Source organism: Pagrus pagrus, assembly GCF_965226575.1.
Source record: "Pagrus pagrus genome assembly, chromosome: 12".
NCBI classification, from domain to species: Eukaryota; Metazoa; Chordata; class Actinopteri; order Spariformes; family Sparidae; genus Pagrus; species Pagrus pagrus.
The window spans coordinates 14,853,611-14,877,661 of record NC_140196.1 but is presented as its reverse complement, the minus strand read 5'-3'; the positions used below and the strand labels follow the sequence as shown (position 1 = coordinate 14,877,661).

Sequence of the window (24,051 nt, the reverse complement as noted above, 5' to 3'; positions counted from 1 at the left end):
AATGTGACAGCTGATGACTGACAGAATAACAAACAACAGCCAGTAGATGGATCTTTTGCTATTCTTTGCACAGTATATCTAAGTTATGTTAGCCTACTAGCTAACTACTTTTCAGCTACTTTTCATTTTAAATGTTGTGAGATGGGTCTGTTTTTTGTACATGTCTAGCTGTTCTTTATTAGTTTCTAATAGGAAGAGATGTATATAAAATCTAAAAAATCTAAATGGAGTTTTGTATGGTGCGATGCTGAATCACTCCTAGTAATCGCAGCATCTTTAATACATCAAGAACTGCACGTCTCGACTTAAGCTGTTGTTAAATGTGATAATGTGTTAGACTAAACGTCTTCTGATTTGCTCCAGGCACAAGTTGACCTCATGTCTGTCTCTCTCTCTCTGTCCTGCCAGTTGTCGGAGCTGCGTCAGAGGCTGGAGCAGGCGGAGGCGGACCGGCAGGAGCTGCAGGAGGAGCTGCGCAGGGAGCGGGAGGCACGGGAAAAGCTGGAGCGCACAATCACCCAGCTCAAGCAGCAGATGGCCCAGTCTGGCACGATGGGAGGCAGCCCCTCTCCTCCTCCTACCCCTTCCACCGGACCCCCTAACGCCCACTCCCCGCCCTCCTCCTCCTCTTCCTCTTTCTCAGAGGCCCCAGCGGCTGGCCAAAAGTAACTGCCACCCCTCCGGGCGCCTCCCGTCCCTCATTCCTCCCCCAATCACCCGCCAACTCTACAGACACAAACAAATCAGCCTGAAGCGGAAAGGAGCTTCAGGTCTCCTTCGGCTGTTTTTTAAGTTGTGCATCTCCCCCTTCCCCTTTTATTTCAGTGTAGGACTGACTTTTGTTTTTATAATTTAACATCACTTAAAAGAAATATTTTATGTTGTGTTTTTTTTAATTTTTTTTTTTATGATTCTGTCTTTCGCTCCCCTCTCCTTTCTTTAAACAGTATTTAAAGATTTTTTTTGGGCATGTACGTTTTGATTTAATTTATGATTTTTACTGAAAAAGCAGCTTCTTCACAGACAGGAGTTTGGTCCCGTAGCGACCGGCTCAACCTATCCCTGTTTTGTTTTCTCCCCCATGACTGTCACCCTCCTCTCCCATCCCTCCTCGCTCTCTCTGGAATCGGGAGCAAATGACTCTGAGATTTCAGACACACAGACTCAGCTCCTCGAGGACGTCACTTCATGCTACCTGGCACAGCAACTGGTGCCCATGGACAAAAAATGGTGCCTGGTTGCGAGGCCCTTCTCCGTCTCTCTGTACGTACAGCCCGAAAGCTCAAGTACCAGCGACTGCAGGAAACTGCATGGACATTTCAACACAGTTTTTCTTTTTCTTTTTTTTTTTGCTCCTTTAGAAAACAGAAAGAAAAGTTTATCATCATATAAAAAACATCAAATCTATATGGAGGAGAAAAGATCTTTACTATATAAAAAATGTTGTAAAACCTCATGAAAATATGCCAATAGTGACGCTGAACTTGAAAAGAGTGTTTTGAGTGTGACCCCCACAAGGTAGCTAGCTAGAAAATCGTCTAGCCTGGACCCCCAGCTGCTCCTAACACAGACTAGTTTTCCTCTTCCCTCTGCTGGGCAGCACCTGGACTCTCCTGTCGTAGACCAAACAGTCTGTCGGTTGATCCGCCAGCTGCCCAGTGTCTCCTCTAAAGCTCCTCCGCCCCCCTCCTCTCACGAGGCCTCACACCTTCCACCACTGTACGCTAGCGCCATTGCCCTCTGCTGGGAAACTCCTCAACACTGTTGTTTTGCATCAACTTTGGAAACACTGCGCTGTTTTCAAGCTCGGCATGAAGAAGCTCAGGAGCACTGTTATGCACTTAACACGCTCTCCTCCCCCAGAATTCCCTGGGAAAGGAATGTGTCTGGACACGGGGGCTGGTTGAGCCGGTGTAGCTTTTCTAAGAAAGAAGAAAGGCAGAGCGTCACATGTGCGCTGGCTGTGCCGTGTTACCATAATACATACAACAGCCCTGCATGCCCGCACACACTCGAGTGTGTCAGTGCAGTCCAGGCATTCAGGCAGAACAATGGCCCCAGCGTTCCCAGCAGATGATCAAAGCTCCAGTCTGTCCCTGTTTTCTGGGCTTCTTTTTTTGTATCGTTTGACTTCATTGTTAGCACACGGTTTTATCCCCACCCTGTTTGTCAGAGCGTCATCTAAGAATGTGGGTCGCAGGTGAAAGCGGTTAGTCCAGGGTGGTTTGGGCCTCGGGTCCGGCCCCTGCCTCACGTTATTCTGCATGGCTGAACAAACAGCAGCGGGCAGGAAGAGGAAGAGAGGGGAGGCGAGGATTGAGGGGAGCACTCGGGGGACTGGTGCCCTCTTCCCTGCAGCAGGCTGGGTGGCCCAGACGCCGGAGGTACAGAGGGAGAACCTTTTTGTTTAGCGCCATCAGAATGGGGGCAGCTGTTGTTGTCTGGGGGGCCTCTGCCCACCCTCGGGTGGGACTGTACAGGATCCCCCATCTCTCAACTCCCTCGCTCCTCTCCCACAAAACGACCGTCACTCACTCACACATGCCCGTCCATCCATCTCCAGTGCCGGATCAGCTGGGGGTGCGCTGTGTTTTGTAGATGCCCAGGAGAGCGAGCAGACGTCCAGCCAGAGGAAGAGAGGACTCTTATTGTGTTAGTTGCCAGGCAAAAGCGCTTTTTATTGCCACTATAGAGATCCCTGTAAGCGAGCGTGCGTGCGTGTGTGTAAATAATTGTTTAAAAAGAGAAGGGGATCGGCCTCAGCTAAACTCTGAGCTTTTTTTATGCATCTGCTATAAATGCAAATTGATAGACATTCCACTGTGCTCCATCCTGTTCGATGCAGATTTTCTTACCCAGCTTCCCTTTACAATAACAGACCTTAAAGACCGGGCAGAGTACAGTTGTGGTTTGTTGAGAGTCATAAAAGCAGGTGCAGATGCAAGCCAGTAAAATCAAACCCATGCCGCAAATGTACACTCTACTGTTGTTCCATTTAAACCTTTATTGAAATTATGAAAGAAAATATTTAACGTATTAACTAAAGATTTATATTCACTTTGTAAATACAGTAGTCATTAATATATTAACTGTTCTTATATGAAAAATCTTCAAAAGGTTATATAAATTGGACCAGAACTATGGCTTCAGATGTTTTTTGCTTTCTTTTTAAAAAAAGTGATCTTTGCAGATATCAGAACTCGACTTGTGTCGAGTGGATGTGGGGGTGTGAAACGCATGGTTTACTGAGACATGATGCAGGACAACGGCAAAATAGGAAAATACTTTGTTACACACTTTCCCCCTTTCTGAACTGATGCATTTGTTTTTTTTATGGATTTCATCTTGACGGACTGTTTAACGTGTAATGAGCTTCTTCCCTCTTTATTAAACCTCCCCTCCCCTGAGCTAAATTGAAAACAAAACATTTGTTGAAGAAAATGCATTTTGGAAAAAAAGAAAACAAACAAAAAATAATCATTTTGCATGTTTTGCTGCCCCTCATGTTTTGTGTCACCGGGCCACTATCAATCTGTTCATTGTTAAAAAAAAGAAGAAGAAGAAGAAAGTTTCCCCTCACGTAACACACAAACTATTGAGATGGCTCATATGCATGAACATTGAACATGTGCAAGTTTTATATCATTATTGGTTTAGAGGTTGGCTAAATATAAAGAAGTCAGATTATGAAGAAGATAACATGTAGCCTAATTTGATTTGGAAATGATGTGAGAGTGTGTGAAAGAGAGAGAGTGTGTGTGTGTGTTTGTTGGCCTCCCACGTCTGACTGAAGCACAGCAGCTTTGAAAAGGGAAAGAGAAAAACTTGCTCATGTAGCTCTGGATGTGTAGTTATGTTTTCTGATTCTGGATGTGTTAACATCACTCTAAAGATAATCAGTATTAGTTTTTATTGACTTAATTACCTCTTAAGCAGAACAAAAATAAAAAAAAATCCTTTCCATTCATCACATTAGCAGATAATCAGTTATCTCTGTGATTCTACTTTCTGTGTAATTTGAATATTATACACAAGGGGGCGTTGTTTTGCTTCTTTAATTGTACACAATAATGAAAAAAATGTAAATGAAAGGGGAGAAAAATCCCCGGTAACACGGTGTGCTGGGCCTTTTTGCATTTTGCAGTGTTATGAGAACTTGGATATGCTTTGTACAGAATTTTTACAGGTGTGAAGTTTGCCCAACTGAAGGTGAAAGAGGCATGTGAACACATTTGAATACAGGATTTATATACCCATTGCCTCCTGGCTATGTGAAGAAAACTAGTAAACAAATCCAAGGTGACCTTTGAACTGCTGCAGGTGGATTGCTTTGTGGTTGGGTGTTTAACTTTAGGCCAGTAATTATTCTATGCCCGTGTGGGAGACGTAGGAAGTAGAGCTGCGTTGGTGATTGATGACACAGATCACTGGTTACTAAGAAGAGGTACACCATGTTTTTAATTTATACACATCCTGTGAAAAAATATTCATGGCTTGGCTAAAAGAACCCTTTTCCCCCTCAATGCTGTTCTGAAACATGAAACACAGTGTCTGTGTATGACCATTGCATACTACGTTGCCAATACTACAGTGTGATGAGACTTTTGTTCTTGCATGAATCGAGACACTGTTCTCCTACCTCATGTTGTGATATAAAAAGATGTTTTTTAAGCAGAAGACACTGCATCTCTAACTGTTTATCATTGATATTTACTAGTAAATTACATACCTGTAAATGCTTTTAGCTAATACCTCAGTTGTATCTAGTGTTTGTTTTTTTTCTGTTTCTGCCCTTCCCTGATTTCAGATCTTGTAAATAAACCCTGTATAGACAATGAACTTGGATCAAATTCAAGTAAAGTTCTGTAGTGTCAAACCTGTGTTGTGTGTTGCCTTTCTTACCTGCTTGTGATGCTGATTTTGTCCTCACAACTTCCTGATCGCTTCAAGATTCACACATTTTCACAAGATTCTCTTCGACGGTCACTGGAGCTGCTGACGTGGTTTTAACTTCAGGAGAGAAAGAAGCAGCTAAATACTGTTGTACAGCTGATTTTAAGGAGATTTAAAGGTCACCTACAGTATGAATGGAGAATTTTAGTTTAAAACAATAAAATACAATTCCTGTAAAATAACAGTTTTGATGAGAGATACTCCCTGTCAGCTCCCAGTCTGGACTGCTAGCTGCTACAGCAGTCTTTTTTACTTTAACATTTAACTAGCAGCAGCTAACTGCAGCTTGTCAGCACAAACACAAACTGCTCCTGCTGAAGCTAAAAAGCAAGTTTACCTTTTTACCTTCAAAAGAGGACAGTTTTTTCTCTCGGTTAAGTTTCCTGTCTCACCTACAATGATGTGAGGTATTCGTCATAAGCGTCTACCACCAGTTAGCATCTCTGTGAGGTTGTATTCTATTGTTACTGTGTTACTTTGTGCTAAGAACAACATTAGCATGCTAACAAGCTAAACATTAATGTTTGCTAGACTACCTTTTGTTAATTATCTTTAAGATAAACGACATTTACCTTTGTGAATGTATGCTACTACATCAGAGGCACAAACTGAGGCTAAATTTAACCGTGTTCTCCATTTAAGGTTGTCGTGTTAGCATGCTAACATTTGCTAATTGGCAAACAAGTACTGAGACTGATGGGAATTACATTAGTTTTGCAAGTATTTGCTCATTATTGGACAAATAAAAACTAATGAATTATAATGTAAAGCACACGGAAAAAAGGATTAACATATTTAAAGTGTCAATAAGTTTGTATTTTTTTAAATGAATTGTGTTATTAGAGGCATAAATAATATAAAGAATGTTCTATCTTTGTCGAAGTAGTTTATGTTAAACTGATTTTATTGTATATTTTGTTCTTACTCCACACCATGCAACATCAATAATAAATCTGAGACGGAAACATTTTAACACAATCATTAATTACAATCCATCCATTTTAATATTTGTTGACACATTTCACTTACAACCACAAACGTCAGCTTAAATGCGGCAGCAAATGAAAAGACAGGGACGAGCAAAGTCAATTAGCTTCACCATCAGGATACCATGAATTTCTCTACCCAAATTTGTGCCTATTTCTCTGTTATCTTTTAACTGTTGAGATATGTTTACACTTGGTGGAGTAGGATTCACTCTCCTCAAACCCTCCTCGAAATTTCATGCCGATCCATCTAATTGCTGCTGATTTCAAAATAGCCGGACTGCCATTCATAAAGCTAACTTGGCTAACTCTTCCCTTCGTATGCGACATCCATGTCTCAGCAACTGATTCCACTTCTTCTAACATGCGTCCTCTGTGTATTTGCTCGGTGCAGTCATGTTTTGTCCTCTGCAGCCAAGCTAAATTTAAATCTCCACTCACAGAAGCTGTCGGGAGGAACTGCTGCCAGGCCCTGTGCTAGCTGCGAGGCTGGACAGACTACACATAATACGACTGCTATCAGAAGACTGTTGAGGAAGCAGAGCCAGGCAGCGTTCAGACTCAGGTACGCAGGTAGTCCCACAGGTGGGAGAAAGAGCACGGCCAGGAAAACCAGGAACAGGGCCCATGTGTTAAGAAATACATGCACGGCTTGGTGGACAACACTTCTTCTTGTGTGAGCTCTACTTCGGTCTGTAATTTGGTCGTTCATAGGAGAGTTTTTAAATAATCGTGCGCTGCATCCAGCATGCAGTGCCGCACAGCCCAGAGTCAGGAGGAGCAACATGGCAACCTGCAGGATCTGAGAGGTGTGGAAGACAAGGCACTGCTGAATCTGGTGGTGAGGAACATCCTCCATGACAGGAGTGAAGTCGGACAGCAGGAAGACGTGGAGAGCAGTGAGGTGCCACAAGAAGGCGGTCACAAGTAACCACACAAACCATCTGGCCATGGCAGTTGTGGGCTGTAACCTCAGAGTGACAGTGCAGAAATGGTCCAAACCAGCTAAGACTACAACAGGCCACTGCAGAGCGCTGTAGACCTGCCCGACAATTTGAACCAGCAAACATATATGATATCTGGTCAGCTTCGAGCCCAGCAGGAGGACGTATCCATCAGTGTGGGTGTGAACGGTGGTGACACAGACGGTCAGAGTTGTGTCAACAATGGCGAGGGAAACACCGAAGACTCCCAGGAAGGTTTTGCAGATGTGTTTTCTCTGGAGAAACACGAGTGTCCAGTTAAGCAGACATTTTCCTCCCAGACCGAGCAGGATGGAGGGGACGGAGACATTCATGGTGTGCAGTCTGCGGGAGGTTTTAATCAGAAGTCCACCAGGAGAGGTGGGCAACGTGGGAGGCTCTGCCACTGCAGGGGGAAAACAGCATTTTTAAATAAAGGTTTTAAAACCACTAGAAAAGGTGTGATATGTAACATTTGCACCTTAAAATGTGTAAAAAGGTGTATTTGTGTGTAAAGGACAACACAGTTTCATACTGTTTTACTGTTTATATGTGGCGGACCCTGCCACCTTTCCAGCTTCAAACAGCGTTCTCGGGACCTTATTTTCCCCTGAGAACAGCTTGTTTATTCAGTTATGTTTGTATTATTACCTCATTAATAATGTAAATATTAAATATTAGTTTGAATTTCTTCTCTAACTACAAAGTGCCCCTTTAAAACATGACCTCTTCCCTGAAGATTTCTCCCTGAGTCATGTCAGATAGATAGATTTTTATTGGCAATGGTGATTGTTTAACAATGAAGAAAACCCCTAACGTTGTGAGCTAAAAACAAAACAACGAGCTGAAAGAATCTAAAACTCTCTCTAGAGCTAAGAGGAGCTGCACAGCTGGGTGATAACTCTCACTCTGAGTGACCCTTTTCACATGTGATCATGAAAATATTGATTACAGCTGCTTTAAAAATTCAGACAAAAACATTCTTGGCACTACTTGTCCCGTCACAACACACAGAACAGCCGACCTGTGAACAGACTATTTGGTGATTACTTTGAGGGTGTTGGCGAGATAACAAACTGTATATACCCCCATATATACTTCCTTTTCACACGCTATTGTACAGTGCAGCCCTGACCAGCGACCACTAACTTTTTGGTTCAGTTCTCGTTGTCCTCATCCTTGTAGCCGTCAAGTCAAGTCAAGTTCCTCTCATGTTCTCACATACGTGACCAAAAAGCAGATTCTGATTCTAATCACCTTTTTTCAAACGAGCCTTACTCACTTCATCCAATGAAACGAGCTTGGACAGACACACAAAACCAGACGTCTTTACTGTGAAATAATCACAACCGTTCTAACTTTGGCAGAAAATATGTGTCTCATGATTGAGAAAATGTGTTTTCAGCATATTTAAAGTAAAAAAAAAACAACCTCGATGACGAAACCTTCCTCCAGTTAATGCTTGCAGCAGAAAAGTGTCTCATCACGGGATGACACCAAATAAACTTCTGCTTTTTCAAACTGTCATTCAGCCTGCAACTGATTTGACTTTGTTCTCTAACCCAATAAAACAGGCTGATTCTCAGCCAGGAAAAGCACAGGTACACTGTCTACACTGTAACTTACCACACCTTTTCTCCACTTTTGTTCGCTCACACTGAACCAAGCAGCCCACCAAACATCCTGGAAAGTGACAAAAATTACGTTTTCTGGGGGAAACTTCGCTGAAGTCTCGGTCAGGAGGGCTCACAGTCGATTTTTTTCAATACAAGTTGCCAGAGACAGTAACTACAACAACACAATAGTGGAAGGCAACAAAGACATGGTGAGTTAAAGTTTTTTGCTCTGAATCATGCCACATAATCGCCGCCATTCAACTGCAGGAGCCGCCTGGCAGAAATGTGGGGAAGAGTCAGTAGGACAGACAGGATGACACTTCTCCACGTATAACTGCGGTATTTTTTTCCTCATATAAGTTGCCAAAGACACGACCAGTTACCATGTTACTGTTGTTTGGTCCTGCAACGTTGCTTTGTGGGTTGAAGTGTGGGACATTTCTCTTTTATTTGATGAGTAAAGGATCTGTTTAGCTGTCAGAACACATTCACACCGACACACCCCTGATCCGTGCCTCCGGCTTTTCCATTCAAACAGACACCGGCTCGCCTCTGCTACGGCTCTGATTCTACCTCTGGAGGCGGATCAGAGCCACAACGAAACTGTCCCGCCTCTCCGCATCTGTAGCTCTCTGCTCTCACTCTGTGGTACAGACACCTTTTTGTCCCCCAGAGAATATTACAGTTTATGACTGTTACAGATGTGTTTAGAAATCCCCTCGATGATTGCTTTCGGGGAATATGGAGATTTCAAGTGGTGAAATTTAAATTTTTACCAATAAAAGTTACACATTTTGGATTTTAAAAGAGGAACAGCTATATTTTTATACACAGTGCCTGATGGTTGACAAAGAGATAAATAATATACATACATATTCTTGTAAATACATCATTTCCTTTTTACAAATCAGTCTCACCTTAAGGTCCATTTAGTAGCCTTTCTGAGACAAAACACATGATCTCCCTCTATAGATGGAGGTTGCCAAGATGTTTCACTTGTCATCTCTTCTGAGGACTTTTTGTCTATTTTGGCTTCAAAGCTGAGAAAAGTTCATTCTTCACCTTGGAAACAGCAGCAGACAAAAACAGTCTCAGCTGCAGACTCAAGGATGATGTTTGTCGGCCGTTTCCAAGGTGAAGACTAACCTTTGAATCTGTGCGCTTTTTCATTTTTTTTCTATTTATGTTGTGGACAAAAATTACCGACACACTGTGAAAAAAAAAAGTAGACATGTTATTCAGATGCAAAACGAATCAATTTATTTCATGTGCAAAAGGTGACACAAAATAAATTAGTTTCTTTTGCATCTGAATAGCATCTTTTAAAAACTCCGTTCAGGCAACTTTCAGGAAACGGGACTGCTGATTTAGGCGACACATGTCTGACACTATTTTTTAGCCTTTTAAAAGCCTGGATTCAAGAGCACAAATACGCTCACAATTCTTAAGATTTATAGATTTGATATTTATCAAGCTTTTTTTTATGACATGTTTATTTTTTCGTTTTTCTCCTATGTCTGTAGAACACTTTGTATGAGGTTATTCATGTTAATACAGCTATTTATTGAAGTTTTACACCAGACTGTACTCCTGGAAGAAGTGAGAAAACTCTCTGAGACTCAAAACAGACTGAAAAGAATAAAATAATTAATAAAAAATGTGATTGGTAAATAAATTGAACATTAAACATACATTTATTTTAAGTCTCCTGGCTACAACCCTGTGTTCTCTCATCATTTTTGATTTTATTATGGCAGCAGTGACCGTTCTTGATAGACATTAGATGCTCTCGTTAGGTCTAGGCACAAAAACCACTTGGTTATCTACTTTTACTTTTACTAAAAAACTTTTCTGAATTCAGCACTTACAATTGCTGAGTATTTCTACACTCTAGTGCATCTACTTTTACTTAAGAGAAGGATCAGACTACTTCTTCTTCCTCCACTGTGGGTTTTTCTCAGCTTCACATGCGACTTTTACAACACAACACTCGCGTATGTAAAACAGACACATGCACAGTTTTTTAGATTCATTACCTGTGTGAATGCAGTCATCTGATGTTAAATGCAGCACTGTGTGTCTGACGCTGTTTCCTTTTTTGGAAAGGTCATCATAGGTGAAGGATCCAGCTGCAGAGCTGCTGTACTATCCAAAAAATGTTTGGTCTAGAAAGTCTGTTAGAAGAAGGGAAGCAGGTTAGGCAACACATGAATCAGCTCTGAACAAGGAAGTTCATACATAATTAACCAATAAACCTTACTTCAAATGAATGCTTTGTCCAGGTTCTTTTATTATGTGGCGTGGTGTCTAAACAGCCGAGCACTGCAAAAAATACACACTGTTTAAATGCAAGTAAGACTTTATATGCAGTCCAGTAGGACAGCAGAGATTTCCCACAACTTTACAGCAGCAAAGAGCAGGTATGCTGACTGTAATGTGAGCCCAGTGCAAACAAGGTGTGGTCCATGACAGGCATCCAGCTCAGTGTGGACTACTGCAGCCATTCTCACCTGGTGGGCTTCAGAGCGCCATCTAGTGGGCCGTGGACCCAGTGGTACCGCCAAATGGTTAGTTTAAAATGCTAATTTTAATGACCCCTCTTAATAGTGGGGTGAGGAGATATGACCCTGAATACATTTGGATTCAGGATGGCAGACAGTGATGCTGAGCTGAAAGCAGTGTTTTTTTTCTCATTTATTCATTTATTTATTGTCTTAACAATCAGAAGTCGGCCTCCAGGTTACAAAACACTGAGAACCCCGGGTCTACTGACTTCAGCCTGAAGTCTGCTCTATTGCACATGTTTACGTCTTTACATTTAAAAAAAATATTGGATTAATTTACTTATACTTGACTTTACTTATATAAGATACTTATATTTTTTGTCATAATGCATCTTATATTTTGATGTCTTGCTCTTCCAATACTTTGAGTCTGACAATAATGAAGCAGAGGTATATACCAAATATTTTAAGTACCTTAAAACTGTACTTAGATACAGTTTTAAGGTATCAGATACTCATATGTTGACCTTAAATCAATGAATATATTGTAATAATTTTACAAAGATAGTATGACTAGATTACTTACATTTAGTTTATAATCATGCAATTAAACATCAAAGACAATGATGATAATATATGTAAGACGAATATGATACCATCTACTACAACAGTTCATAAGCAGAATGATATAACATGATTAATTACACTTAGTGTTTGTTTGTCTTAATGTAGAAATATGATGTAGTACATAATGTATACAGTATAAAATATTAACATACTATAATATAGGAGAGTACAGTACTATATATATAGTAAGGAAATCTATAACATAAGATGAAATGTAATGTAATATAGTGTAACATAATATATACTATAGCACCAGAACACACAGTATTTATTACATATTATTACTTAAATTAAAGATAATAATAATGATGATGATAATATTTTAAGGCCTATAAGTATACACATTTGTTTGGTTTCATCTCTGTGGTGTATCGCTAATCAAGTATGTTCACTGTATGTGTATTATGTGGCGTTAAGTCATAGACTACTGGAGTAAAAGTAAAGATATCGTGTTAAAATATTACTCTGATGAAAGTGAAAGTCACCCATTCTAATAGTACTTGAGTAAAAGTCTTAAAGTATCTGATATTAAAAGTACTTGAGTATAAAAAGTCATATTCTGGCAACAAATGTTGCTCAATATGTAATCGCTGCTACTCCCTAAGTTTGGTAATGTAGTATAACACAATACATAGTATAGTATAGCAACATAGCATAGAGTATTATAAATCATTATTAATAATGATCATCATCACCATCATGATATCTGTATATGTATTTATTTTATTCATTTAACTCTTGTATCTTTACAGGTGCAGTGGTTGTAGTTTGTATTTTTGGTGAAGAAATTTTTATCAGCAGAGAAAGATCTTTATTGACAGGACTTTTAACAAAATAAACAAACTTTCTTTGTTGTCATGACTGAATAAACTGAATAATCAAACTGACCTTAAAGGACAACACAATTTCATACTGTTTTACTTTGTTTATATGTGGCGGACCCTGCCACCTGTCCAGCTTCAGACAGCGTTCTCTGGACCTTACTTTCCTCTGAGAACAGCTTGTTTATTCAATTACAGAATAAATAAAGATGTCTGAATTTGTATTATTACATTATTACTATTGTAAATATTAAAATTCCGAGTTTGAAAAACTACATGGCGCCCCTTTAATCAAGTATGTTTCCCAGCTGGGTTAAATGGCTTCTTGCTATTGGTATGTTTAAAATCACTAAATATTTAAAAAAAAAAAAAAACCCGATAGCATCCTTTAAAGTCAGTGTATTTATTAAATAACTATGATTAAACAGTGTTTAAAAATAAAAAATGTAGATATAACTACGTTACTCACTATGTGGCCGTATCACCAAACATGGCGCTGTTCCTGTAACTGAACACCCGTCCTTCGCTGAACCCGTCCGCCGGAAACATCACTTCCTCCACCGGTTATATGTACTGTTTTCTAATGTCCCGGCGTTTACAGTTTGACAGCGATGTCTGTCCTTAAATACACGGTTTTTGCGTCTTAACACACCCGAGCCTTGATGAACTAGCAGCGATATGAACATGTTTGCTTCTTTCTGACAAAGTAAGGCTCTTTTTCGTTCCGAGGTTCACACCGGTTAGCTAGTTAGCTAAATGCTAAGTAACATCAGGTGTCAACGGACCAACGGTTTTCTAATGCTGACAGTTAGCTAGCTTAGTTGTGTTTGTGCCACTTAGCTGCTTATTTCTTAGTCGTGTGTTATTAAAAGACGATTATCTTACTAATACTTGGGTCCAAGGTCACTGTTACTGTTAACACAGAGAATAAACAATGTATTTCACTTTAATTCTGTTGTCAATATAAGTTGGCGTTTATATTAAAAAGACAGTTGTACAGCTTGGCTTGATATAGTTAGGTTAGCCCAGGCTTTTGTCAAGGTAACATTACAATAAGAAGTTTAGTAAGGTTAATGTTTGACTGTGTTTTGTAGAAAATCAATATATAGTTATTGTGTTAGCTCCATCACTGACACTAACGGTATCAGTGATTAATCAATCGATTTTTCTGGGTTAAACATTAACTGAGACCCCCCAAAAGACAAATGGCTAACTCCACACCTCACCCAGCATCCAGCTTTAAAGATGCACAACCTAAATAAACAAACTGTCTTCATTATTAGGACTGAATACATTAAATATACTAAGTGTTTTTAAAGGACAACATAATTTCATGATGTTTTACTTGTAGTATATTTGCTGGACACTGCCACTTTTCTAGCTTCAGATTGTGTTCAAGGGACCTTTTTATCCTCTGACGAAGACTTATTTATTATTTAAAAATGGCTGTAATTCCTCAGCAGTTACAGCCATTATCTCCTCAGCAGTCATTTGTAGATCATACTAGGTAGTTACAGTACTGTAACAAATTATAGATAACACTATCACTGTCCTCATGTTCTAAGTATTGGGATGCAACTGGTGGTTATACTCATTGTTAATTATCGTTCTTACTGTTTATTTTTCTCGAGTCATTTATTGATTATTCTGTTTATAAACTGTCACTTTAAAGTGAAACACTGCAAGTGTGCAGTGCTCAATGCGTTTGAGCACATCGATGCTTCCAGCACATTAGCAAAGGTTAAGTCAGGTAAAGCAGTGGTCACACTGCATTGTCTAGTGTAGAGAAAATGCAAAGTATAACTTTCCAAAGCCCTAGGTTGTCTTTAAAGTACCATTTTTTGTCTGAAAAATAGTTCAGAATTAAAAAATATTCAATTCACAATTATATAAACCAAAGAAAAGCAGCAAATTTTCATATTTAAGGAGCAGAAACCAGACAAAATGTGGCATTTTAACTTCATAATCAAATGATTAATGGGTTATCAGAATCTATACGTATAGTAGTTTGCACTTCATTTGCTTGCAACTCAAGTAATCCACTAATTGTTTCAGCTCTACTCCAGTTTTTTTTAATTGTCAAAATATCTGTAACAGATGTTTCTCTGTTGCTTCCCTGCAGAATGGAGAATTCAGAGACCAGTCCATCCTCTGGCCCACTGTCAGTGGCAGAGAGAGGCATGGCGCGACCCTCAGCACCCTCTGGTCAGCTGTCAGAGTCAGCCAGGCCCTCCAAGCACCGGGAGCACCCGTCCAAGTCACCAAGGAGACGGCGGAAGGGGACGAGGTCGCAGCGACGGGGGGGTGGTCATGAACAGCTGCTGTGGGAGATGGAGCGGCGGAGGTTGCCAGGCCAACACGAACACTTGGAGCCCTCTGGCTCAGCGAGCGACACAGCAGAAAGCTGTCCTAAGAGGTTTGCACTGCAGGTTGCCAGCTGGTCGGCCGTGCCACTGGCACAACTCTGTTGCCCCGGACATGAGGTGATAGTGTCTTGACTGGTCCTCCTCTTCTTTCCTTCTCACAGGAGAGCCCACTTTCTACATGGACCGTATCCAGAAACTCACTTCGGACCCAAAGCCTGTATTCTTCCCAACCCAACTTCAGTCATGTAAGCATGATGAATGAGTTGAACTTTGTATTGATGAGCTGTTTGTACGGGACATTGACACAGAGAGGCTTGTGTAACCTTGTAAGATAAGATAAAATGAGAATGCTGTGATTGGATGTTACGTGAAATAGGATGGTTGACAGAGCAGACTGCAGGTGGTGTTTGTCACCTGTTCTGTAGACCGTTTCCTTGGACTTGATCTGAAAACACACACACATACGAAACTATCTGCACAATGCCTGTCATCCGTCAGGCAAAGGAGAGGAGATACATATGGTAAAGAAGAGGAAAGGGTTTTTATATTTTCATGTCTGGGATTCGGACCTCACTCCTTCAGACAGTACATCAAAGTTAATTATTAACAGTTAAAGAGTGTTAATGAGTCATCATGATTGCATCTGACTGTATTTTGGAACAAACTGAAACTGCAAGACAGTGTGATTATGTAACAGTCAACTTTGTTTGAAAATCTTTGGTATGCATTTACTCCGTTTCTGTGTGTGAAATATGTGTATTTTTACTCACTTGTGTTTGTGTGTGTTTCAGGCACATCCAGGACCCAGCCAGCCAGCGTCTCACCTGGAATAAACCACCTGTTAATGTGCTGGTCATCAGGAAAATCAGAGACGAGAGCCTCGTCGAGCCTTTCAAGGAGCTCTGCAGGTTTCTAGTAGAGGTACAGGTTCACAGCATTTCATACACAATATGTTTGTTATCATATATGTTATGTATGTTATGTATATGAGGCAGACTCCGGTGTCTGAAACAATACACAAAGCAGATTCTGATTCTTTCAGATGTTATTTTGAGCATTAATCATTTCCAGTCTCCTTTTCCTTTGGACTATGTAGAGTGTTCATATACAGGCAGGATGTACAAACTACACTGCTGATCTCACACTAGGTGTACTGATGACGAGATTATCTTACTCAGAGAAATCCACAGCTGGAGCAAATCAGAAAGACTTAATTGATCCCGAGGGGAAAATTGGGTTATAAAATCAAAAATAGATACTGATATTTTCAAGAGAAAATGAAAGTAAAAATGAATAAACTAAAAATAAACAAAATAAGAAAATTTAAAATGCATAAATAAATAATATTAAAGTGGTTTTATTGCGAAAAGAGATTTTATAGGAGGTTGTTGTTATTTGTCTTGTTGTAGAGTTTCTGTCAGGACCATCTGACCTGACACTGTCTCTACTGCGAGCTGTTGATTTAGGCAAGAACTTGAATGAGTCAGGTCATATTGATTTAATTATATCATTAGGAACTATTGTTTTATACTGCTGTAAGTGCTAAACAAATGTGATACGAATAAATAATTTTATTAGATTCTTTTCCATCATGTACCCTGTAAAATAACTATTAAATAGCTTTCTATGAAGTATTAAAGGGTCTTAAGAAGTCATACATTTAACTTGATGAACACTGCAGAACTCCTGGGTTTGTGATGAGATAAACTTGTCAATTATGTAATAGTAATATCACTACAAGCTACAGCTGCTCTCTTGATATTGTTTAATTGCATTAAAGGCAGTATTTTAGTGAAATATCAGCTGTATCAACACCATCACCGCCTTCTGTGTGGGGCAAATAATAAAAAGGTTGCACTAGACTGTAATGATGGAAACTCTGAATTGTATGTGCTTCTCAATAATAATTTAGAATAGTTGTTTTTTCAATCTTAGAGCATATTAAAATATCTGAGAGTAATACCAGTATGCAATTTTACCTTAAGTTACATCAGTGGGGTGACTCTTCTGTTTGGATTTTGAGATTAGATTGTCAGTTTCATTGATTTCAGTTACAGTGTTGTCCTTGGCTGCCAGTCAGCTAAAGCCGTGTTCCTGCTGGAATTTAAAAAAAAAAAAAAGTGTCCAAGAACAGTGTGTACTTTTGTGTTAGTGAAGAAAAACACGTCCAACAGAAAGAATCCAGGAAATGAAGCAGACATGTGGGTCAAAGTTACAGTCTGGTCTCACGGAGTGACGGCACCTTTTGTCCACATGTTTCCAAAACAAGCTACGCTTTGTGGAACAGAAACTCAAGTATTTGCATTCCATACAAACACAGTCATTTTAACTACACCTGTTTGGCATATGGTCAACATAGTTCATCAGAACATGTTTTAAAGGATGTCTGTGTGTGTTTTTGGCTGTTGTCACTAAAGCATGTGTTTGTGTTACAGGAGAAGCTGATGATGGTGTACGTGGAGCGCAGGGTGGTAGATGATGCTACGCTGTCAAAGGACGAGGCATTCGGCTCCATCCGCAATCAGCTCTGCACCTTCAGAGAGGGTGAGACTCGCATGTTAATGCTGAACTAATGGCATACATGTAATAATATTGTTTTCTGAAATAAAAGTAGTTATACTATGATGTAAAACAGCCATTAAAAATAAAAAGTTCTGTATTCACAATAAAATTCAAGTGAAGACGTTTCAGCAGTAAAATGTGAAAACAGGGTGTCAGCAGGTCCTTAAATTCAGTTTTATACACTTTATTACTTGTACCTAATGTTATGACATTGTTATCAAGAACCATTCCTCTGTCTCCTCCTTGTTATGTTTGGATGCATTATGATCCACACACTGCATGTTGGCTGTTCACTCAAAAATCTTCACAGTTGGCCAAATGGTGTGGAGGGACTTGAGGACATTTTCTACCTTTCTGAAACAAAGTGTTGCTCTCTTGGTCCTCACATTCTTACATAAGATTTCTTTTTTAACATGATAGCAGTATATTGAATATAGCAGTGTTTATGTCCGCCTGCAGGTTATGATGATATCTCTGACTGCATAGACCTGATCATCTGTCTGGGTGGAGACGGGACCCTGCTCTACGCCTCCTCTCTCTTCCAGGTAATCACACTACTACATACTACAATCAAGCTGAGTCGGACTTAAAAGTTACATAAAATTACTTGTGACGTGTGATTTTTAAGTCAGGCTTGTTTTTGTCTTCTGTAGGGCAGCGTTCCTCCGGTTATGGCATTTCACCTCGGCTCCCTGGGTTTCCTGACGCCCTTCAAATTTGAGTCATACAAGACTGAAGTGGCCAAAGTGTTTGAAGGTGGACAGTCATTTGTATATACTTCTATCACTTCTCTCAGCTGTTGCATTAAGTACAGTTAGTAGATAATGTGTGTTTTCAGGCAACGCAGCCATCACCCTGCGCAGTCGTCTGAAGGTGAAGGTGGTGAAGGACATGCTTCAGAGAGAAGGTCAGCAGCCGTACAGCCGAGAGACAACGCAGCAGCACCAGCAGCAGGAACACAATGGAATTGTTCCTCATGGACACACCAACAGTGAGGCCGGCAAGGTCACTCTGCAGCTCCAGGTGAGGACAAAGAGGCACCAGAAGCAGTGTCCACCTGGGTTTTTTAAGAGCTAAGCTAAGCTGATTGCTTGATGTGTTTTCTTGGTCCCTTCCTGATTATTTGCCTAATAGTTGAGACTCAAAGCAGGGTAAAGATACAGACTGCAGCCTGTTTTCACTGCAGGAGCTTTTCCAGCTATTAGGGTTGAATTTGCTGTGCTGATTGGAAAATCACTGAACTCTCGGCTGCTACAACTCAGCTACAACTCTGCAACAGCTTTATTCACACAGGAGGCAAGTCAATATTGGGTGAAACTCAAGTCAATATTAGAACAATAGTCAGACATTTCAAGTAAAGTGTATTGATCTTAAAATCAAAGTTATGTTGTTGGCTCTTTGACTAGTCTGAAAAGAAAACAAGATAACAAGAGAGTGTAAATGAATGAGAGGCAGCAGCAAAGGAGAGAACAAAGAGAAACAAACGTTAATTTGCTGTTTGTTTCATTGCACTTATGACTAAAAACAGATTAATAAACTGTCACTAACTAAGTCACGCAGCAGATTGTCTGCTTTGTAAACAGATGCTCTGAAGTTTCCAGTCTCCTTCTCACACATCTCCTTTGAATTGATTCATTGGAAACATCAGAGCCACACGGCAGTAAAAACAAATGACAACAGAACAAATATTTGTTTTTGTTCTGTGTCTGAAAATGCTGTGATCTTTTGATCAGTTATTGAACCCCTTTACTTAATCTTGGTTCTGCAGATGCCTAAATGTAAAATGTTTAAAGGAGGTCGTATAGTTCTTGAGTTTGTTCCTCTGGTCGGTAGTTCTGGCTTGGGCTCATACCCCTACCAAGGAGGTTACATTTTCACCAGGTGTGCAACAGTGCCTCCTCAAATGAACAAAGACTAAAACTAAAGGCATTTCCTGTTTATTTCTTACTTCATTTTAATTACACAATATTATTTCAGTTAGTTTTAGTTTTTTCTAAAATCTATTTTTTATTCTCATGTCATGTTGAAGCAACAGTATGTAGAAATTGGCATTTTGTGCGATTTGGCGCCCCCCTCTCAGTGTCCGAGTGCAACACCACTGTCGTAAATACAAATCCCAGGTCTGTAACAATTTGTCAGACGCTATGTAGGTGCTAACTACAAACAAAACTCATTACGTCATAACAATGTTATGTGTTGAAGTAAACATGTATGTAACGCTGTGATCCTGCCCTCTCACTGAAGTTACATAGTGCAGAAACAAGTGACAGAGACACCACTCACCCTATTACAAGACACTGTACCATCAACATGGTTTTAAGCTGGTTTTTTAAGGTAAAAAAGTTACATAATGTTGCTTTAACTCAAATGTTTCAGTTTAGTTTAGTGAACTATAATCACCTCGTGCGTGTGTGTGTGTGTGTGTGTCAGTAAGGCTCGTGACTCCTTGTTCATCCTGGGTGTGTCTGTGCGTTCATCGGTACGTGTGCACAGCTCAGTAAGTGAGCTGGGTTGCTATGGCGACAGTCATAATAAAGTCGGATGTTGTGAAGTTCTTTAGAGCCAGTTGCCATGGAGACCGTGGCGTCAACGGTGCAGTCCACGCCGAATAGATATTTAATGAGCTCTGTCGCTCTCCGTCTGACACACTGTGTAACTAAACAACATGCCTCACTGCTGCAGTCACACACACACACACACACACACACACACACACACACAGCTGCAGTGTGTTATTTTATATTATTTCTCAGGGTTTTTTTTTCTTTTTCCGTCTCATTGATCCAAGACAGAGATGGATCGTTGTGGTCCCTCTGAACCTGAGTTTGACCTCACATTACATCACGTCTGCAGGATGTTTGCTCTGCGCTCAGCTGACGTCAGTTCACCTCCCAGACTTCACTGCTGCAGTACTCTGTGTGACTGACTTAAGTCTGGAACATGATTTGTATGCTGCTTGTCTGCACACCAGCATTTTTCTCTTCGTGTAGTTTGCTGGTGTCATTTGGGATGTAATCCAGCGTAGCCCTGCGTCTGTTGCTGATTGATTTTATTGCTTTTTTTGAGAGCATCAGTTACATTTGTCTCATATTTACTGTCTGTGAAAAAGAAATTACATATCAAAGACAGCATTTCCTCATTATACAGCAGGGGCAGTACAGCCATTATCATCTCTGTCAACTGGGTTGTATTTTCAGTTTGTTTGTTTGCAGGATGTCTTGAAAAGTACTGAACCGTTACTGATGAAATTTTGGTGCAGATTTAGGCCACCGGCCAACAACAAACTGATGGGGTGTTTTTTTGTTGTGGACAGAGCCACCATGTGGCCATTTATAAAGCACCTTACACCGAGTGCAATCTTTACAACCCCTTTTGACAGCAATTCTTTGATTCAAGATCCGTCCTCGTCTGCTTCTCCATGAACACATTTTTCAACACATTTAGTTTTGCAGCACTCCTCTTAGCACTCCACTTTTCATCCAGTCTGTATCGTATTTGATTAAGATTAAATCCTTCCTTTATTATTTTGAATATGCTTCAAATATGTTTCATTTTCCTCTAATGGTGGCCAAATTCACATATATTGCACATGCAAGTATGTAGATGCACATCAAAACATTTAGGGGATCTGAAAACTGATATTTGGGACTGAGACTCATTTGCAGTAAAAAATTAAACTCTTTGTGTCAAATTTTCGAACAACCAGTGATGAAATAAAAAGTAAAATTTACTAAAGTACTGTTCTTAAGTACAATTTTCAGGTTCTTAACTAGAGTATTTCCATTTTCTGCTACTAGTTTTACCACCGTGTTTAACTTTATATGTGTAAATGTCACAAATGACAAACGATGATTTCACAGAGTCTCTGCAATGCAAATCAACTGCCAGTCGTCCACCAGGAAGTGACTGTTGCTGTGTTACCACATCCCAGTGATTCGGTCTATTGAAATGTCAACTTGGACGATCATGCTTCTGATCTTGTCTTTGGTCTGTCTGTGTGTGTGTGTGTGTGTGTGCAGGTGTTGAATGAGGTGGTGGTGGACCGAGGCCCGTCCTCCTACCTGTCCAATGTAGACTTGTACCTCGATGGACGACTCATCACCTCAGTGCAGGGAGATGGTAAGGGCAGTTATGTGATGTCACTCTTTTGTCTCGACCTTCTTCTCAAACTGAAAGTCACATTTTTCACAGTGGGGTCACGACAGATAACATGCACGAGGAAAACACTGTAAAACTGAAGGAGTTTTTAAAATGTATTTAATAAATAAATATGGTGACGTAATGAAGTTCCTCTCTCTCTCTGTCCTCCAGGTGTGATTGTCTCGACACCCACGGGCAGCACAGCGTACGCAGCCGCAGCAGGAGCCTCCATGATCCACCCCAACGTACCCGCCATCATGGTCACACCCATCTGTCCACACTCGCTCTCCTTCAGGCCCATTGTCGTCCCTGCTGGGGTGGAGCTCATGGTAAGAATGATGTGGAGGAGGCTGGACTGAGCTCAGAAGATCAGGCCATTATGAGCTGACTTTTAACTCAAAGACGAAGAAGAAACCAACCATTTGTCCTCTGTTTTCCTCAAACAGATCACCTTGTCCCCTGATGCCAGGAACACCGCCTGGGTGTCATTTGACGGCAGGAAGAGACAAGAGATCCAGTATGGAGACTGGTAAAGTTCACCAACCTTCATTATCAGCTGCCCTTTCGTTCTACAGGTTTTTTTCCGCTCAATTAAGATGAATTTGCGTTTCTCCCAACAGCATCAAGATCACTACATCCTGTTACCCAGTGCCCTCCATCTGTTGCCACGACCTGGTGTACGACTGGTTTGAAAGCCTGGCTCAGTGTTTGCACTGGAACGTGCGCAAGAGGCAGGCGCGACTGGCAGACGTCTCGGACTCGTCAGACACAGAGAACTGAATCTGCCGCCTGCGTTAAAGACATTTCTCTGCACAGCAGCCGAGTGAGTGAGAGCGTGGGAGTTTGCAGGGAGGTCACCCTGCAAACAATTTTATGACAGAAACACTGGACTGTGAGAGCGAGAGCATGCGTGTCTACAGCCAAATGAGTGTTGCATCAGTCCTGTGAACAGCATGTGTACAGTATTTTATACACGTGAGCGTTACATTCCAGTTCAAACACAACCTGTAGTTAGCGTACAGGAAGAGAGCATGTTCTCACCTAGAAATGAAAATCCAACAATTCATTCTGTCATTCAAATAATTTCCATCTTACAATAAATACCATGTTTTTGGACATCAACGTGAAGGAATTGTACGTAGAAACACAGAAGACAAAGGACCGTAAATGTAAATGTGTACATAGAGGATTCTGGATCAATTTATTTAATGTCATGTTTATGTGATATTTATATATTTTCAAGAGCTTTAAAAGACTTAAAACTGAATTTCTATCACTGATTCAGCCAAAGACTTCTGTATGTGATTAATCCATCCAAACATTTTCTTTAATCCAGAGCCAGCTTTCTGTACATCCTAACAGCAGCTGTGAAGGATTTCTTTTTATTCATTTTTAAATGTTTTCAGCCAAGTTAAATTCAATAGGTCAGATTGCATGTCGTAGCAGAAAACAAAGCAGAAAGAGTTGGAGAAACTTCATGTTCTGTTCACGGTCATTTAACTGTGAAATTGTCAGTCTGCAGCAGAGCTGAAATAAAACTGAAACACTTACACGTAAAGACTTATTTGCTGTCTGATTTGTGTTGAACCATTTTGCAGGATGTCATCAAATTAAGCCGCTACATTTTTTCAGCCCCAGCTAAAATGAAACAAGACATTTATAAAAACATTTGATTACATGAAAAATACATTATAGTGCTGACTTAAAAGTAAAATCTGCTATATTACTCCCATTGCTTTAAAATAAACATTTTAAGATTCTTTCAGGACCTCTGGACATGCAGTCTAACTACAGATGTCTCTTGACCAGCTGTGGTGTCCTTCATTATCTGCCTCTTATTAAAAAGTGAAGATGTAAGTGAAGCCTTTATTGTTTAACACTGGACGTCACCGATCATACATTCAGTTTGTCAGATACAAAATACAACCAGGTGTAAGTTTAGTAAGTACACCGAGCTAAGACTACTAAAATCCTCCCTCCATAAAGATTCTAATGTTCAGTTTTTGTTGTAACCGTTTCTGAGATGAGTTGATTCAACTTCATCATATTTTAACAAACACCGGTCAGTTTAAAGGTGCACTACATAGTTTTGGTGAAGAGAAATATTTTCATTGACTGATTCTTTTTTTATGCATAAACAAACTAAATAAACTCTTTTCTTTCTGAATAAACAAACTGACCTTAAATCACAACAGTTTCATGCCGTTTTACTTTGTTTATATGTGGCGGACCCTGCCACCTTTCTAGCAGTGTTCTGGGGACCTTATTTTCCTCTGAGAACAGCTTGTTTATTCAGTTATGGAAAAACTAAATATTTCTGAGTTTGTATTATTACCTTGTTAATATTGTAAATATGAAAAGTTGAGTTTGAATTTCTTCTCTAAAACTCAATAGACATACACATTAAGTTTTTCACTCGCTCAAAAAGGTCTTTTGTGAACCAGTGAGCAATCTTTTACATTAAACAGAATTTAATTTAACTATTTAATTGAAGGTTGTGCTGCATTTTGTCCC

At 40.1% G+C, this 24,051-nt stretch overlaps 3 protein-coding genes across 5 annotated transcripts in view; 2 read left to right on the top strand and 1 right to left on the bottom strand.

Annotated features, from left to right (window-relative positions):
• Positions 1–4,880, top strand: part of skila (SKI-like proto-oncogene a) — a 35,674-nt gene extending 30,794 nt beyond the window's left edge. For all 3 annotated transcript variants that reach the window (XM_084369094.1, XM_084369096.1, XM_084369095.1), the window contains exon 8: positions 409–4,880. In XM_084369094.1, coding sequence (XP_084225220.1) covers positions 409–669 — 261 coding nt within the window. In that variant the 3' untranslated portion in view covers positions 670–4,880. The remainder of the gene's footprint in view (positions 1–408) is intronic.
• A 1,088-nt stretch (positions 4,881–5,968) lies between these two features.
• gpr160 (G protein-coupled receptor 160) lies at positions 5,969–13,024 on the bottom strand. The gene is made up of 4 exons (XM_084369104.1): positions 12,939–13,024; positions 10,778–10,839; positions 10,554–10,691; positions 5,969–7,307 (listed from the first exon to the last, which is right to left on the bottom strand). Exon 4 carries the CDS (start codon positions 7,234–7,236, stop codon positions 6,334–6,336), a length of 903 nt encoding a protein of 300 aa, XP_084225230.1. The 5' UTR covers positions 7,237–7,307; positions 10,554–10,691; positions 10,778–10,839; positions 12,939–13,024; the 3' UTR covers positions 5,969–6,333.
• Positions 12,993–23,101, top strand: nadkb (NAD kinase b). Its single transcript, XM_084369097.1, has 12 exons — positions 12,993–13,175; positions 14,592–14,885; positions 14,997–15,080; positions 15,627–15,756; positions 17,271–17,379; positions 17,857–17,942; positions 18,051–18,153; positions 18,236–18,420; positions 21,417–21,516; positions 21,709–21,866; positions 21,984–22,066; positions 22,158–23,101. Exons 2-12 carry the CDS (start codon positions 14,593–14,595, stop codon positions 22,315–22,317), a joined length of 1,491 nt encoding a protein of 496 aa, XP_084225223.1. The 5' UTR covers positions 12,993–13,175; position 14,592; the 3' UTR covers positions 22,318–23,101.
• The last annotated feature ends 950 nt before the right edge of the window (positions 23,102–24,051 follow it).

Coding starts and splice junctions, on each gene's coding strand:
- gpr160 (XM_084369104.1), bottom strand. CDS start 7,236: ATGAATGTCTCCGTCCCCTCCATCCTGCTCGGTCTGGGAGGAAAATGT.
- nadkb (XM_084369097.1), top strand. CDS start 14,593: ATGGAGAATTCAGAGACCAGTCCATCCTCTGGCCCACTGTCAGTGGCA. Junction 15,081..15,626: donor CCCAACCCAACTTCAGTCAT/GTAAGCATGATG, acceptor TGTGTGTTTCAG/GCACATCCAGGACCCAGCCA. Junction 18,421..21,416: donor AGGTCACTCTGCAGCTCCAG/GTGAGGACAAAG, acceptor GTGTGTGTGCAG/GTGTTGAATGAGGTGGTGGT.